The 18,100-nt window shown below is 42.5% G+C and overlaps 1 protein-coding gene across 3 annotated transcripts in view; it reads right to left on the bottom strand.

The window, feature by feature from the left end:
* CUNH18orf25 (chromosome unknown C18orf25 homolog) overlaps nucleotides 1-18,100 on the bottom strand; it is a 64,271-nt gene that overhangs the window by 32,174 nt on the left and 13,997 nt on the right. For all 3 annotated transcript variants that reach the window (XM_019531812.1, XM_019531813.1, XM_019531814.1), the window contains exon 2: nucleotides 6,062-6,878. In XM_019531812.1, coding sequence (XP_019387357.1) covers nucleotides 6,062-6,785 — 724 coding nt within the window. In that variant the 5' untranslated portion in view covers nucleotides 6,786-6,878. The remainder of the gene's footprint in view (nucleotides 1-6,061; nucleotides 6,879-18,100) is intronic.

Consider the following 18,100-nt stretch of genomic DNA (forward strand, 5'->3'; position numbering starts at 1 on the left):
CCAAAGAAAAAAGGTTGAAAAACCACTGAGCCAAAGCCAAATCAATACCCCTTACATGGAAGAAAAAAAAAAATAAAAAAATAAGCAGCCTTGGAATCTTTAACAGCCACAAAAGGGGTCATGGTCTGCATGTCATGCCGTCTCTGCCTCATGGCATCTTATCAAAATCACCAATTTTACCTACATATGTAGCTCCTTAGGTCTTCCTTCCACCCAACTGCTAGGTCCAGTATTATCATGTCAGTGGCTTAAGGCAAGGGTGTCAAAAATGCAGCCCACACAGCCATGTCATGCAGTCCGTGGGGCTCCCCACGGGCCTGGAAATTTGGTGACAGGGAAAGCAGAGGCAGGCGTTAACTGCCACAGCTTCCAGAACTGAGAGCCCCCACTCACCCCACTGCCAGTTCTGCAGCTGCAGCTCTGTGCTCCAGATCTGACCCCTGGGAACACCCACAGGGAAATCTGGCAAGAGTGAATGGTGGCAGCATTACTTTACTTGGTTCCCAGAGCCACAGCAATTAACACTGCCACTGCTCACTCCACTGCCAAATATCCAGACCTGGAACATGGGGCCATATGTTCACCTGTGGGGCTGGAAATCTGGCAGTGGTATGAGCGGCAGCTGCTTTGACTCCAGAACCCACAGCAATTAACACTGCCAGCCTTGCAGGCCAAATGGCACAGCCCTGCACAACTCATCTGACCTGTGAATCAACCCTGCAGGATTCACCTGGCCCACACGACCATGAGTTTGACACCCTTCCCTTCAAGTTCAATACTGAGCGGCATAATCTTTCCTAGCTACTAATGGGCTAGTCCAGGGGCAGCCAATTATTTTGGCCAGAGGCCCACTCACTGAGTTTTGGTAAGTCATCAAGGGCTGCATGACAAGTAGCCCAGGGCACATTAATATTAAATTTTCTAAATTTTTTAGGGGCCCTGCAGGCTGGCTAGAATGGCCTGGCGGGCCGCATCTGGCCCGCATTTTGCCCACCCCTGTGCTAGCCCATATGATTTACTGCTAAAATTCTTCCCCATGTACCTCTTGAGTAATCATCACCTCCAATTATTTTCTTGGAATGAAATTCATACCTTATGGCCAAAAAGGCCTGTATACAAAGCTTAAGTGGAATTGAAATGGTTTGTAACCTTCCTGCTGGCCTTCTGCCAAGGTGTGAACTCCAACCTCTGTCCAATTCTGGCACTTGAAAAATCCTTATGAAATAGTGGTTATCTAACCATGCAAAATGACAACTTTTCCAACTTCAATTTTTCAGTCACTTCTACAGCATGTTCACGTATATTAGCCTATAAATGGTCAACCTGTTTTTCTACATTTTTGAGTTGTAGGAAAGCACACTAGTACAATAGTATCTAAATACAACAAAATTGTTTTTTTCTATATTTACTTTTTTATATACTTAAAAAAAATTCAAGTTTTTAAGCCAAATATTGATTCTTAAGCATAGTTACCATGCCAAGTTTCATTCACAGCTCATTTGTACACTCCTGCTTGAAATCCATGAGGAATAAAATACTCAGCAAGTAACTGCTGAAAATGGTGTATCACATTCCATCAGTACCTGACACAGAATATCCTCTTTTGTGAAGCTTGTGTGCCAAGAGAGGCTCAATCTTTAAAATATAAAAGGGGCTTCTTCATTTGCATTAGTTATCAAACTATTGTGATTCACTGAACAGTAGGCCAATTTATAAACAATGAGGTCAATGGAAAATTACCACTAACTTCAATGAATGCTGGACAGGACCTTTAGTAAATCAGGAATAAACCCACAACATTAAATATTCAAGAATACTGTAAGCACACATTGCATTTTTGTAATTTATCCCCACTGATTTAACTGTAATTGTAATGAAGCATCAGTAATGAAACTTCCTCATAACTGACTGCTATTCATTCTTTGCTGAAAAGTAGAATAAGACTGAAAATACTTTAATGAATATAATTAGGCTGGGAGTTTTGTAGTGAGAATTAGACTGTACTACATAATTGCTTGGTTCATAAATTGTGCACAAGAGCAAGGGGAAAAAAAACTAGCAATTCTGTTGATGTTTATGGCATCATCATAGACTCCATAGGACACTTTTCTACTTGACTTACCATTCATACTAAACTTATTCCAAAAGTAAATCATATTGTAGAATTAAAGACTTAATTACCTACACTCTTAAAACTGAATAGATTTGGTGAATTCCTTTAGTATGAAAAAGAAATCCTGTATCACCTCATTAAACTATCACTAATTGACAAACTGCGCAGGTTTGAAACAAACTTTTCCATAGACATTAATGAGAACTTCTATGCTTTAACAGATTAGGCCAAAGTATTTTATTCTATCACTACACCACTATGTTGTAAAAGACACTTATAGCAAATAATACTATTATTTTAGAGCATCTTTGTTGGCACACCTATTTTTCAAGCTTCCAGTAGACAAGTCTGGAAATTGGTTTCCATGATACCCAACTGGGCCAACCTTAGGGCAATAACATTTTTAGTGAAAGTGTCCAAACTTGACCACAAGGATATGCTATGTATTTGCTAGTGCCCCACAACTCTGGCACACAGATGTACTGACTGATTAAAAAAAACAAAAACACAATGGCAGACAAATTTGTATGCCTTTATATCTTCCTTGATAGATGTATAGCAGTTTCTTAATATCAGGGTTCAGGAGCAAGTATCCTGCAACCAGTCAGTAAGGACCTACCCAAATCACAAAATTGGGCTCTCTCTGCAAAATCTGCAGGGGGAACAAAGGGGGCAGGAGCCCCTACTTAAAATGAAGTGTTGGTGTTGGCCCCCCACCCAGTGGGAGCCAGCAGTCCCCCCAGCCTGGCAGGAAAGGGGCTACCAGCAAGAAGCCAAGAGGCAAGGTAGCAACTGCCCCTGCCCCCTGCTGCTGATTGGCTGAGGGCTGCCTGTCATATAGCTCCACCCCTTTCCACCAATGAGCGGCAAGGAGTGGGGCTACATGACAGACAACCCTCTCCACCAACCAGTGGCAGAGGTGGGGCCACCAAAGCCCCTCAGCCAGAGGCATGGGGAGGGCTCTGTTGCATAAGCCCTCAAAAATGGTGGCTTGCCCCTCAATCTGCCCACAATATCAGCCAGCTGCCGCCTTGGCTTGGGCAGACCTCTACTGATCAGGCTTACCCTCATTCTTTGATGACAAGCAGAAGTCCTATGGCATGAGCATGGCCTTCACACTACAGGTTGGGGCTGTCCCGTTCCAGGGTTGGACTGGTCTTTTTCAAAGTCTTTAGTGCAAGATCTACTAAACTAGCTCTCTCCTCGGCCAAATAATTCTGAAGTTAACATAATCAGTTCATTCAAGGCAAAAGCAGGATCCGAAAAATTTTACTTTTATTTGAAATGCATAGGAGGCATCCTAAACTACCCGTCTTCATTAGCCTTACAATGGTATAGGCCAGGGGCTTTCAACCTTTTTTAGTTAAGTACCCCCAGTAGCTGGACACTGAGTGGGGCAGGAGGGTGGTGGGGAGGAGACAGCAAGTGGCCAGACATGGAACAGGGAGGCAGGGACAGCATCCAGGGACAGAGTGCCACTGCCCTCCCAGGGACAGGGTGGGGAAGCTCACTGGGCTGGGGTGAGGGCAGCAGTGCCCCTCCGCTGGGTGGGGAAGCTCACCAGGCTGGTGTGTGGCAGTGGCAGATATCACGTTCCAGCTTCCCTGCCCTGCAGAGTGGTGCCACTGTCCTTGCCCTGCCCTGGTCCTGCTCCTGGGAGGTGGAGGCACTCCATCCCCACCTACCCACCCACGCATACCTTCTAGGACCAGTCCAAGTACCTCCAGGGGGATGCATACACCTGGTTGACAACCCCTGGTATAGGCCTCTGGAAACTTTTCCACAATTTTTTCCCCCCCTTTGAAAGGAAAATTGCAATGTGATCCAGAACAGCCACTGTAGCCAATTACAAAGGATTAATTTAAAAGGTTGTGTGTGTCCACAAATTACAGTTTTAAAAACCAGCCATTGTTTAGCAGCAGTCAGAGGAAATGGTTATGATATAAAAGTTGCAGGTCAACATTGCCTCCTATTGTTTCCAAACGCTTTCCATCTTGTGTCGCATGCAAAATTTAGGACCTGGTGCAAAGTCCACTAAAATCAACTGGGTCCTTCCTTTGACTGAGAGGCAGTGGATCAGAGCAAGAACAAGGGCCACATTTACAAAGGTACTTAGGCACCCAGAAGCAGACAGACCCCTAACTCTCACACATTCAGTGAAATATAGGCATGCAAAGCACTTCTGAAAATCCTACTAGCACCTTTCTGTTACTCAAGGTACAAAACCTCTTTGAAAAGCTGTCCCTAATCTTTTCACTTTGGAGAGCCTGTTCTAAAGCTCCATGAAATAAACCAACAGGTTTAATTGGAACTCAACTACCTAGATTATGGTAAGAAAATTAATAGTAAAGCAAGTAACTGATACTTTTTAAAATAGTAAATACACCTATTGAACCACTGTCAAAATTAAACCCTAAAAAAGAACAGAATTTGTTCCATAATTATTTACATGGTATGTTCCTTCCAATACTTGCAGAGAAGATGAGTGTGTTTTCCAACATTTAAACTACTTTCAAGCAAAGGGTCCTAAGCCTGGCAGATCATGGGGAAAATATCAGCTCCCAAACAAAGACAAAACTGTCCACTACCCTGGACCCCTGCTACAGATTACACGTATTATGTTATTAACTGATTCATCATGCAATAAATTTAGACTGGCCACACATGGAAAGTAATTATCATACCACAGAAATAACTGTCCAACTATAAAGAGCCAACCAGCTATAAAATTAGTGCATGAAAATGCGCAATAACTCTATAGCTGCTTTTTATCCAGGTCTGACTACGTAGCAGGGCCCATGGACTACAGACAGTGGTAGGCATTTGTAAAATCTTGTGTAAAGGCCTCTTTTATGCATCAGTTTTACCTGAAAAACATGAATATAGCTGTCCTAGTTGTTAGGACTGTGCACTGCAGCTTTCCTTTAAGTTCTCTCTTATATTACATAAATGTGTTAGTATCCACAATGCAGTTTATCATCCAAATATCCTCTACGCTCAAAGGGGGGAAATGCATATCACTCAGGAAAGACTGGCAAACCAAAAACTTTATTTTAAATTTGATTTTATTCTTTAAGGTTGCCATAAAATGAAGATTTTGAGATATTATATGCTGCAAGCATAGTTCACACATTGTTGTGGGCCAATTATATAATGAAAACTCATCAGGCAAGAAACTTAAGAACACATCTTTCTTCTGCTGTAAAATCATGAGTATGCCCCTGTAATTGGCTGTACCCAGCCTGTTAACATGGATGTGTGAAAGAATTCAAAAATATAGAGAGAGAGATATATATATCCATAGGACACAGGAGAATGAAATTTTTCTACTCCTCAAATTATCCTAAGGTATTAGGAGTGAAGACAATTCTCGTTTATACTCTGAAATAAGTGATCTGCAATTTGCATGAATGTAATGCACAATAAGGTTACGTAGGTTTGACATGCACATGTAGAGCTGGAAAGCACAGCAAAAGTGCAATAGTGAAGCGCCAGGCCTTATTGTAATACAGGCAAGAGATGTGCCATGTTATTCCAAACAGAAATGCAGAGGTATGTTTTAATATATTAAAACAAGGCTGCCCGCTTACCATGATAACATACTTGTTAATTAGGCAGTTATGATTACTACCATCTAATCAATACTGACAGTGCTGATCGCCATTCATATAGAATTCGTTACAAGTGAAAAAAATAATTCTGAAAACGCCAAGATTTAAGTTAGTCCTTTCTACAATTTACCACTTCTAAGTTTTGCTCGTGTGCAAAAGTGCACAGACACTTCAGATTTTAAAATTGGCCATGTCTTGTTAATATACTGCAGTCTTCAAAATTTACACAGAGCTGCAGTTCTCTTGCTTTTTCTCAAGTGTCACTGATCAAACTTAGCATGACAGCTGAGAAACGATGTCAGGTGCTTTACAGTTCAGTTTAAAAAACATCCTCTACCTGGTATCTCTGCAGTGATTGTCTTGCTGCTCCCTGAAACCTCTTCATCATCATCTGATGAACTCGTGCTTGAGTCACAGGTCAGGTCGCTATCACTGGTACTGCTGTCCTGCAGCAGGTTGTACTTCTTGCGAGCAGCTGCTTCCCGTTTCTGTCTTAATAGCCGGATTCTCTCTTTGTGCTTTTGGCTCCGATGACCTTTCACCTTGGCAACTCGACCATTCTGTTTATCACTAGACTGTCGGTTTTTCTTGGCAGCCATTGTTGACGTTTCACTTTCAGACCTGGATCGTCTGGATTTCCGCCCAACTGCAGTCCCAGACACTCCAGAAGGGTCTCCCTCTACAGTAGCTTCTGCTGGACAGGGCTCATTCTCTTCTGTAGAAGACAGTGTATCTGAATCAGCCAAATGCCCACTAGAAGAAGGGGAAAGCATGCAATGATTAGAAGAGTCACTTTCATAAACTCTGCCTGCTGTTGGTTTATCACTCTCTGTGGATGCTAGCTGAGACTCTGAGGAATCTCGTCTCAGTTCCATCAGCAAGCAAGGCATTGAAGACAGCACTGTCGAATCTGCTACAATGGGTGCACCGTCTTTCTGAGCATGTGTCTCTAATTCTATAGGTCCATCTTCATCAGGAGCTGCCTCTTGTTTTGCAGAGATTTTCGGTGGGACTTCAGCGTCAATGAGTTCTTCTGCTTTTCCTACTGCCTCCATCTTCATTTCAGAGTTCCAAGCTCCTCCTGGTTTCAAATCATGGAGCACGTGGTCTAGAGGACTGGGGGAACTAGATTAGGGTTTCAACAGTGAAGCAACCTGCACAAAAACAAAACAGTAATGACAATTTACTCAAATAGCAGTCACACCTACATTTTTTGGTAGTGTCCACAAGGCTACCGACTCACACAACTTCATTCTTCTGTTTTAGCCAGCATACTACATCACCATTTTGTTTGCAGTATTTTTCTTTCACTCCTAATTTTTTTCTAGATGAACTCAAGTCTGCTATACCAATGTGCTCAATCCTCTCTCTCCAAGTACCTAGAGCTGACAGCACTATAATTACGAAAAATGCAGTTGAATTCACTCTTATCACAACAAGTTGGAAACAATGACAAAGGATTTCTAAACTCTTACTCTGAAATGTTTAAGTTAATAGAATATAAACAACATACCTGGAATGTTTAAAGCAATTTTAATATTCCTTTATAGGAAACTTTAGTGCTCATGAACAGAATCTGATCAAAACACCCCAAATCTGCAGTCCAATACTCTGGAAAAAAACTATAGTACAGCTCAGTTTCTATACAAGTGAGAAATAAGCAAGCGCTCCAAGTCTACCTCCTATTAAGCAAGTCTCTAAAACTAAGTAATAATCACAGTAAATACAGTGTCTTCCATCCCAAAGCTATCTACAGACTTCAGGAGGTATACAGCCACAACTAGACGGAGACAAAGCAGCTGTTTAACTGTGCAGAGCAACACTACATCATAACTTCAAACACATTATTAAATAAACCACATCCAACTGAAAGCTGTGAAGGTGGTTTCATGCACCCAGAGATCGTATCAAGCCCAGGGATCAAGAACTCATTTTCACAGCTCATCAAAAGACAACCCTTCCAGAAGTACAAGCTATGCTAGGACACCGATTCAGAGAGAAACACTGCTCGATGATTCACTCACAGAGAATTACCAGCAGTACTTCTTGTAACATTTAAGTTTGCCTTGCAGGTCTCTTATACAAGTATTGACCCATCCTGATTTGGTTTAGCTCATGAATTCTGTTGGGAGAACTGCACAGGATGGCATGGCTGCAGGTAAGAAATTCTCCACCCACTCACTTTCCGTCCCAACTTTGCTTCAAGTTGGTTCCATTATTTGCACTGTTTCAGCTCAAACTTTAAAAATAAGCTATTCAGTAAGCTGGTAATTTGCACTGTGCCAATTACTGTAGGATTTGAGCACCCACAGGATATTTATAAATAGAAATAACAGTTAATTGTTATGTTATTTTCCTTTTATCAGATTCTTCCCTCTCCCTTTAATTTGGAATTAGGGCAGAATAATACTGGGGAAAATTTTTCAATCATCATATGTAAGGGTAGACAATTCCATCACAGACTTCCTGTGTGGCTTTGTACCTCAGATTTTCCCCCTGTAAAACTTCCCTAGCTTGCACAGGACGCCATGTAAACCTCAAAGTTCTGTTACCGATCCTGATTCATTTTGAAACTAGAAGGTTTCATTAATATCCTTTCATGGCTTCCTTAGCATCGTGAAGGAGGTACTTGGATACTAGAGCAATTTAGGGGAGGGAAGAAAGTGCATAAAATTACCTTAGGCACCAGTGAAGGCAAGAAATTTTTAATTAACAATCCATTTCCAGTGCAGGGCCAACATTTAATAAACTGGTTACACAAAGAAGGAAATAAACTTGCCATACGATAACGTTAACAGACAAATATGACAAATTAAGATTTGTCAAAGAAGAATCAGGAAAGACAGCTATGAAAAATTGTGTTTTTAAAGTTTGAGAAGGAAACTGAATGCTGAAGATAAAAAATGGAAAAATGTATATATAAAAATATTTGCTAGCACTTGGACCAAGTAAAATTAAATTTAAAACTAAAACAAGGAAAGGCCTTTGTGAAGCTGGTAATTTCTACAGCAGTCTTACACAGGCATTTCATAACTCTTCAAGAGCCAATTTAGGTTCAAAACTATAGTCCACACCTCAGCAACAAGCAAACCTAGAATTACAACTGTGGATAGCTCGAGGTGTACAGGCATTCCCACGGTGCAATGAACACTCCTGTACTTCATATGCAAATCATTATTACTGAACAATCTCTGTACTATACATTGAGTAAATGGAAGCATCATTGAATGTCTTATCTAAGGCTACATACAGTATGGTATTATGTCTGGCAAATAGGCAATGGCTTTGTTAGCACTAGGTATCTTGGCCTGTAATTTGTGTATGGGTACAATTCACTGGTAATAGCTCTGGAAGTACCTGTGATATATAAAGGTACATGGGGTTGGGCATTTTCAGCCATGAGTCTGTCTAACGTTTGTCTGCGTTAGTTGTTACCAGTGCCACAGCTGGTGGAGTTACACCACTGGGAAATTACAGACCCAAGAAATCCTCATGAAGACAAACTCTCTACACCCAAATCAGCTGGGGACAGAGTCAGAAAGGAAACAGGGTGCCCTGAGGAGCATGAGCTCAGCATGGATACAGGAGTCACCAGGGCAACAGGCAGCTGATGTCTAGCTGCTGATGCTGGGCGCTGCTGTTACTTCTCCAATGTTTGCCTGCACTCCTGGCAATGCGCTGGTGTGCTCATGATTCCTTGATGGCTTTTATGAGAAGTGTGTGGAATAATATGAATTCCATTTTCTTGACTCCCACAATTTTTTTCTGTTATCTTCCCACTCAGTTCAAGAAGGAAAATGCCCCAGGCAAATGTGCCACCATTGATATCTCCAGCACAGGTATGAGATTTCTGACATCTGACTTTTGCAGGCAGATGTATGAATTCTGGGGCCTACTGAAAAGTTGGTGTTAACAAAAATCTATGGTTCCGGATGCAGGGAGCAGAAGTCATGCTTTCCAAAGTGGTGATTTTAAGTATTATTATATGCTAAGAGAGGTACTTCAAACTCTGAAACCTGCTGCGGAGTAACCTCCACTGAGCCAAATGCCTCTTCTGCTAGAAGCCTGAAGAGTGGCACTTTAGAGTGACAGGAACAGAGGGTGGGGAAAGCAGCCTCTTCCTTAATGGGATTTCATTTTTCCAGGGAGGATCAGTGGCATGCATACTCGCAGTTTCACTGAGTGGTCACATCGGGGAGAGGCTAAGAGATGAAAGCAGACAGCTGATGGATAACCATAGCGTACAATGATTCCACGTGTCATGAGGAAAACGAGTGCAACAGAGGAGAAAACTAAAACCAGAAGAAGATATGAATTAGCACCTCTCCCAAGAGTGGCTGAAGGGTAAGGAGAGTACAATTTAGTGATTCAACTTAAGAAATAATGAACTCCTTGCATGTGGCCTAGTTCACTTGGTTCTCTGCTCATAGAACTTTCCCAAACAGACTGTGCCTTCTTCAAATCAGCTGAATAATGTGAGCAACACATCCTTGATGAATGTTACTTACTTCACAGGCTAAGGATGAATAAGTTCCCAGTAACTGTCAGAAGTTCAGGCAGCGGTGGAAAAGCAAAGTATATTGTACTATTTCTGTTCTATGATCAGAGCAAGTGCTTCCTGTGCAAGTGCTTGGGTGTCCACACTGAAAATTCATTTCCCACAAACATGGATGCAGATCACTTGGAAATTTCTCTGTGCCAATAAAATTTGACTGTTCAAACACTTGCATAAAGTAAATACAAAAAGGATGAGTGCAGCCCAAAGCCATGTAAAGGTTTCAATGCAGTATTTGCAAAACACTTTGCATACTATTTGCCCTACTCATCTGGGAATCAGAAGGGTACAAGGAGATGCCAGGCAAAAATGCAGCTATGAAATATGGCCAAGGTGAACTATAAATTTTGGTAAACATCCTATCAGAGTATAGAATCCACCGTATAGCTCGGAACGGGCTCATGTGAACAATATCATTTCCTTCCTATATATCTGCTCTCTCAGGCAAGCAAAAGCAATGCCCCCATCTGCACACACAATTTTTGTTCTGTGCTCTGGTCATCTGGCTGGTTACAATCGCTTATACTCAAAATGCAGAACAAACAGCTGATTTAGTTTCTTTAACAAAAGACTGCCAAAGACCCAAAGCACATGCATGGGGCACCCCCTGCAGCCTAAGCAGGACCCCTTGCAGGCTAGAATGCTGCCTGCCTGTAATGAGAAACTTGCCGTCTCCTGAGGGAACCCAGGCATCCAGGGGCACCAGCCCCATGGGGAAGAGGGAACCCGAGTGTCCAGGGCGGCAGAATTATCGGTAAATATATTAATTGGCTACAGTGGCCAAAAGAAGCTGATAGCCAATAACGTCATTTCCCTTTTCTCAGTGCTGATCCCACAGGCAACTGACACACTGGTGCATCTCTCCTGAAAAGGCTTGGAGCCTCATCAGCCCTAGAAAAGAGGGTCTTGAATGACATGCATTCAGGAGCTACGTAGGAAATCTGTTCTGTGGAGAAGGGCTTGGAGACTTTGGGTTTCTCAGTCTTGTACCTTTTAGTGGAACTAAATTTAAAAAATACAAACAAACAAATGAACAAACAAACAAAGTCACTTCACAGAATCATACAAGATTAGGGTTGGAAGGGACCTCAGGTGGTCATCTAGTCCACGCTCAAAGCAAGACCAACCCCAATTATATCATCCCAGCCAAGTTTTGTTGAGCCAGGTCTTAAAAGCCTCCAGTGATGGTGTTTCCATACACATTTAGGGTATACTCATACTTTAAAAAAGCTGCAAAGACCCTCCTACAGAGAAGATGGGTAGTTCTGTTCAGACATTATGCCAAGGAAAAACAGGTTGGGGGGCAGGGGGGGAAATGTTCTTTTCATTATATGCAATGAAGTACATAAAGGAAAAACAAGATTATACTGAAATACTCACACTGTTTCCCATTTATTACTTTCCTGGAAAGAGTGCTAGATGAGTTCTCAAGGTAACCTTAAGAGACAGTCTAGCTGGCTACTTGTATCAGAAAAATCGCAGCACTGAGAAGTAGCTTGTGAAGCATCGCAGACTAAAATGGGCTTACTTATACAGTGTTCTGGAATTCTATTTAGCTTAAAATAACATTCTCTCTTTTCCTAGTGAAAAATGTTTGAAGATTAAGAAAATTGTTCTGCAAGAACATCATTGCCGAATCCAGGGCAATATTTCAGAATCCGGGCAGCGCTACCGTTACAGTTTTCCCATGCATACATAGAACATACGTATATGGAAACTCTTTAATACCCAACATTGTCTTTACAAAGGCAATACCTTAACAGAAATCAAATCATGGACTCATTTTGATAAGACGCTATGAAATACTCTTTTATATCCTATCAAAGAAGCCCCTTTACTTATATAGTACAATATTTCTAACCAACAGTTTAGCTACTGGTCCAGGAAGGCTGTGAAGCTTACAAGTTCTACCTTGATGCGCCAACTGCTGCAAACACAAGTTACGACAAAACACGTCTTTCACAACTACTCCATTTCACTGAAAGCACTTTATAAGTGTAATAATGCCTCACGTAAACTCTATTATTTATTAGGTATTACCATTTCCTTTCACAAATGGATAAAGTTGTCTAAACAAGAATACACAGTGATAGAATAAAGAGAGCCACGGAAATATAGTCTTAATTAGAAGAGTAAATGCCACCTCTTTAAAATGAAAGGTGTTTGGGAAGTACTGTATACAATGTATAATAAGCACAACAGTTTGGCACCTCTAAGGTCACCAGTTCAAATCAGATCCAGGTGATCAGAAGTATTCAGCCATCTCATCATAGGTTCTGGAGCACTGGCAATCAGGTTCGTCATATCAGCAGGGGGATAAAAAAAGACATGAAGGTGAACACATTTTTCACACTGTAGAGGCACAGTAGCATCCCCATTGCTCTGTCTAAACTGATGCTACTAGGGCTATATCAGTTTTGTGGACAAAACAACACTTGAATATCCAAGCTGTTAATTTTCATAGTTTCTAGGGTCGGAAGGGACCTGAGTAGATCATCTAGTCCAACCCCCTGCCATGGCAGGAAATAATACTGTGGTCAAACGACCCCGGCAAGATGTTCATCCAACCTTCTATTAAAAACCCCCAGGGTAGGAGCCTGCACCACCTCTCTTGGAAGTTGGTTCCAGATCTTAGTTGCCCTGACCGTGAAGTCGCGCCTCCTGATATCTAGCCTAAACCTGCCCTCTGCCAGCTTGTGACCGTTACTCCCGGTCACTCCTGGCAGTGCACGGGGGAACAGTGACTCCCCAAGTGCCCGCTGATCCCTCCTGACTAGTTTGTAACAGGCCACTAGATCCCCCCCCAGCCCTCCCCCGTGGAGGCTGAACAGGTTCAGGCCCTGTAGCCCCTCCCCACAGGGCCCGCCCCGCTGTCCCCCGATCAGGCGAGTGGCCCTCCTCTGGACCCCCTCCATGCCGTCCACATCCCTCCTGAAGTGCGGTGCCCAGAACTGGACGCAGCACTCCAGCCGCGGCCTGACCAGTGCCACACAGAGGGGGAGGATCACCTCCCCGGACGTGCCTGAGACGCAGCCGCGGATGCACGACAAGGTACTGCCGCGGCCCCCCGACCACCTCCCCACACTGCCGGCCCATATTCATCTTGGAGTCAATTATGACTCCAAGATCCTTTTCCGCCTCTGTGCTGACAAGAGGGGAGTTCCCCAACCTGTAGGTCTGGTGCCGGCAGGAGACATTACTTTACAGTCAGAGCTGCCAGGCTCTGGAATGGGCTCCCAAGTGAGGTAGTACATTTTCATTACAAAAAAAAGATTTAATATAGCTATAATCCAACAAAAAAAGATAGGAACTGCTGAACGTCTGTTACTAGTTGGTTACTGCACAAAGAAGGGACTTTGCTTCATAGGCTGCACCCATGTAATCCTCTGACAATCTGACTTTAACTAATGTCAAAAGTTTACTCAAGAACATTTTCAGTTTTCCAAGTATGAATGAATCCTACTGCATCAGAATGAAGTGATTTCAGAGTCTGAAATACTGGAAACAACATCCCTTATTTAAATACAAGCATCCTTTTTATAAGTTAATAAACAGATGTCAGTGAAGTGCTTCTCATGATACATAAGCCAAATAATTACAATGGCTGCTTATGGGTGCAAGAGAGATTTCATCCTGAACCCAGAAGAACAGTACAGGAATGAGAGAGATTTTGTCTCAGGTACTTCCCTTCCTATCTATAATCCTTTGGATCATTTATTTTCCCATTTAAAATCACATTTAACATTCTAGTGCTAATAAACAGCAACTGCTTGCAACAAAAGTAACACTAATAAAGTATGGGTTATATTCCTAGCTGTCTTTTAATATACTGTTTATTGTAGTTTAACACTGTTAGAATTCAGAAAATAGTATCACTAAATTCAGCACCACAGGCCACCAGCAGCCCTGGCATCACAATTTGAAAACAACTAAATCTAGAAAAATTAAATCTGCACTTTTGTACATATGACTAGCCATGTTCTTTTAGACCTTGGGACTGTGTCCATTAGCCACTAAACTCCAACCGTTGCATAGCCAGCTACCCCTTTACAATGCAGGCATTTATATCAGAGATCTTGTCAGGGGATATACCACTTCCTGGATCACGTGTCAAGGAAACTGATATTCTCCTTATCCAAGTCCAAACTATTACTATGTATATTTTGTACACAGCAATGAATGCCATTGTGAATCAATACCCACACACACACTCTCAAAGTACCTACCTCCACTCCAACCACCTCTGAACTGCAACTCTTTGAAGTACAGTAAATGCACCATTACACAGTAGAGCAGAAAGGGGAAGTTCTGGCAGAGGGCACCGAAGCAAGATCCTCCTATTACAAAAAAGAATCACAGGAGCCTTATCTGTGAGGCCTACTTTGCCTCCCATTTTTAAGGTCTCATTCAAAAGACTTGCATATGGCTTTACATGCTATCTTATAAACTCAGTACCTTCCCTCCGTATCCTTTAGAACCAACAAGCCAATTTCTCAGTTCAAAACCCTCTTCAATCCTTCCGTGGAGCTGATCAGTGATAATCTAATACTGAACAAAACACGTGTTCAACAATAAAGATATTCAAGTAAAAGGAAACCAGCAAAACCAATAAATTCAAATGATCTGTTCTCTGCCAAAAGATCAGCCTCCCACAAAGCAAGTACACAAGCTCCGATATTTTTCTTCTTTACCAAGCCCAGTCCCATTTACTGTGCACTTGATCATATTTGCTGGTGAATGGCATGCTCTGAGGCCAAGTCCTTTCATCTGTATTTACAAGTGCCATGCATACATAGGGATCTACCCACGTATATGCAACCACCACTCTGTGAATCAAACTCAATTTGCAGCTTTGTGAGGATTTGAACTACTGGTTCTCTGAAGTCAAGTTTCACACCACTAAGTGAGCTCCTTCTGGGGTAATGTACTATTTTGTATAATGGTCCTTTGAAAACTACTGCCCAAAAGCCGACTCACTGGTGTACTATTTTACCTAAGAAACATGATTAGGAGTGGACCTGGCAATTCACAAAGCAGGCCCAGTGGCAATCTTAAAAGGGTGGATGCCCCACCCTTCCTAGTCAATATGGCGTGAGAAGCAAGGTGTGAAACAAGAGACGAAAGGATGAAACTAAAGCTGTTTCATCTGGTTTTGCATAAACAAGTGTTAAAAAAAAAAAAAAAAGGAGAGAGACTGTTTCGATTTAGTTGCTGAAACACGCTGTGTATACCAATCACCCAAGATGGTAAAATGAGGCCAAGTGTTCCAGTAAGAAATGTTTACGAAACATCCTTTGCAATGTGCCACTTTCAAATTGGCAACAGGTTTTGGCCAACTTGCCAATTTAAGCGCAGCTGTGAAAGGGGTTAAACTCTACACTCTGCCCCTCCTACCTGCTGTACCAGAAAGAAGCTGGCAACCATCTTGCAGTCCATGAAAAAAAGGGCCAGGTCTAGCTTATAACTCAAAGGTCTTTTTTGTCTCCTACTTTCTGCCCTTCAAAAATTGTGCGCATGTAAGAAGATACAATATACAGAAGTCCTCCTCTTCCTCTATTCATATTTTAAAACAGAGTGGGCCCTGCTCTGTTCTTTGAAAGAGCAATTGCAGGCGCCTGCACTTAAGAATGGAGTCTAGGTTGTGGATCTAAAGTAAGCTCCTTAGTCCTCCACCAGATACCCAAGCTCTGGAGGAGGATTTCAGACAAAACTGTGCACTCAGTTTTTCCTGTTGGCTAGCCCTAGCCAGCTACTTGCTCATCAAATCATACGAAATTAGGGCTGGAAGGGACCTCAGGAGGTTATCTAGTCTAACCCCCCTGCTCAGGGCAGGACCATCCCCAACTACATCATCCCAGCCAAACTCAGCATACGTGTTTTGAATCACCCTAACTCTGCCCATACACTGTAGATCCAGCTTTGGCACCTGGCTCTCGTGTCTAGATCCCGCTGTGGTGGACAAGCACCCAAAAATTAGACTTTGGCACCAGAAAGCCTACTGCAGGGTCAGCAACCTTTTTTAGGGGAGGGTCACTTTAATAAAGCTTAGCACCATGATGATCCTTCTCCAACCCCACCTCCACCAGTTCTGCCAATTACTGCTCTCCTCCAGTGTCACCACTTTGGCTTCTTCACACTGCCCCACTTGCCATGCAGGCAAAGGCCCTCGCAAAGGTCTCCAGCTCCAAAGGCTGGATAAAATGGATCCATGGGCCAGATCTGCTTTGTGCACTGCTGACCCTGCCTTACTAGATTTAGCGCTTAAGTTCATCCTGAGGAGAAGTTTCCATCAAAAATTCTTTATCCGAAGTACTCAGAAAGTTACAAACTAATGCAATGACCTCTGAAATATCACTGCTAATTACAGCCCTTGCAGCTGACTGATAAGATGACCAACTACAATCTCATTACAACTAAGTTTGGAGCATTTGTTGGAAGGTGGAGTTGAATAGAAGCCGTTGTAGAGCTGAGTACCAGTGTAACATCTCTGTGGTCTTTTCTGATGACTGCCCGACAAAACCAGGAGACTCCCATGCAGCCTTTACCTATAGCCCCAAGAAACTTCAGAGTAATTTAACAAGGAAGCAATACAATAATGCCATACTTAGATAATTTTTTAAACCAAGGGAAAAAAGTGCAATCTCCTGCAAAGCTAAAGATGGTGGTCACGTGCAAATGAAAAGCAATCTTTACTCTGCTACAGTTATCAACAAGTCTAGAAGCAGTGATGAGCAGGGATCCTGGTTTTCTCCGATTTAAAAAAAAAAAGTCCCAATTTTTGGATTAAAAAAGTAACCCCAAAATCCACATTTTTCCGTGATCAAAATGAAACAGCAGAGATAGATAGATATGTCTATTAGTGCTAATACATCTATCTGCAGCAGTGTTTCACTAGCACTAATAGACATATCTATCTATCTCTGCCATTTCATTTTGATCACGGAAAAATGTGGATTTTGGGGTTACTTTTTTAATCCAAAAATTGGGACTTTTTTTTTTTTTTTTAAAATCGGAGAAAACCAGGATCCCTGGTGATTAGTGCCACACAACACTGAACACATACAAGGCTTTGCATTCAGAGGACGTACGCCCTCAGAGGATAGGATATAGTTTTTGGCCAGTTCTTTACTGCTTCCTCTCTTTAGTAGCATTGTCCATTTTACCTGGATAGAGCTTAGAATCATAGAAAATCAGGGATGGAAGGGACCTCAGGAGGTCATGTAGTTCAAAGCAGGACTATCTCCAAGTAGATCATCTTACACAAAAGTGTCTACCCAGGTCTTAAAAACCTCCAAGGATGAAAATGGCACATGCTTTCTGGATAACCTTTTCCAATTCTTTATTACTTCCATAGATTTCATAGACATTAGGGCTAGAAGGGACCTTGGAAGATCATCCAGTCCAGCCCCCCGCCCAAAGAGCAGGAAGTCAGCTGGGGTCATAGGATCCCAGCAAGATAAGCATCCAAACTACTCTTGAAGATGTTCAGCGTAGGTGCTTGAACCACCTCCAATGGCAGGCTGTTCCAGACCTTGGACAGTAAAGAAATTCTTCCTTATGTCCAGCCTGAAACAGTCTCGTAATAGTTTATGACCGTTCGACCTCGTCATCCCTCGGGGCGCTCTGGTGAACAAACGTTCCCCCAGATACTGGTGGTCACCCCTCATAAACTTAGAGGTGGCCATCATGGCTCTCAGCCTGTCATCGTAAGGTTTGCTTTCCTGACCTCTGATCATGTGCGTGGCTCTCCCCTGGACTCTCTCAAGCTTCTCCACATCCTTTTCGAATTGTGGAGCCCAAAACTGGACGCAGTACTCCAGC

Source organism: Crocodylus porosus, unplaced genomic scaffold (assembly GCF_001723895.1).
Source record: "Crocodylus porosus isolate Cpor-Errol unplaced genomic scaffold, CroPor_comp1, whole genome shotgun sequence".
Lineage (NCBI taxonomy): Eukaryota > Metazoa > Chordata > Crocodylia > Crocodylidae > Crocodylus > Crocodylus porosus.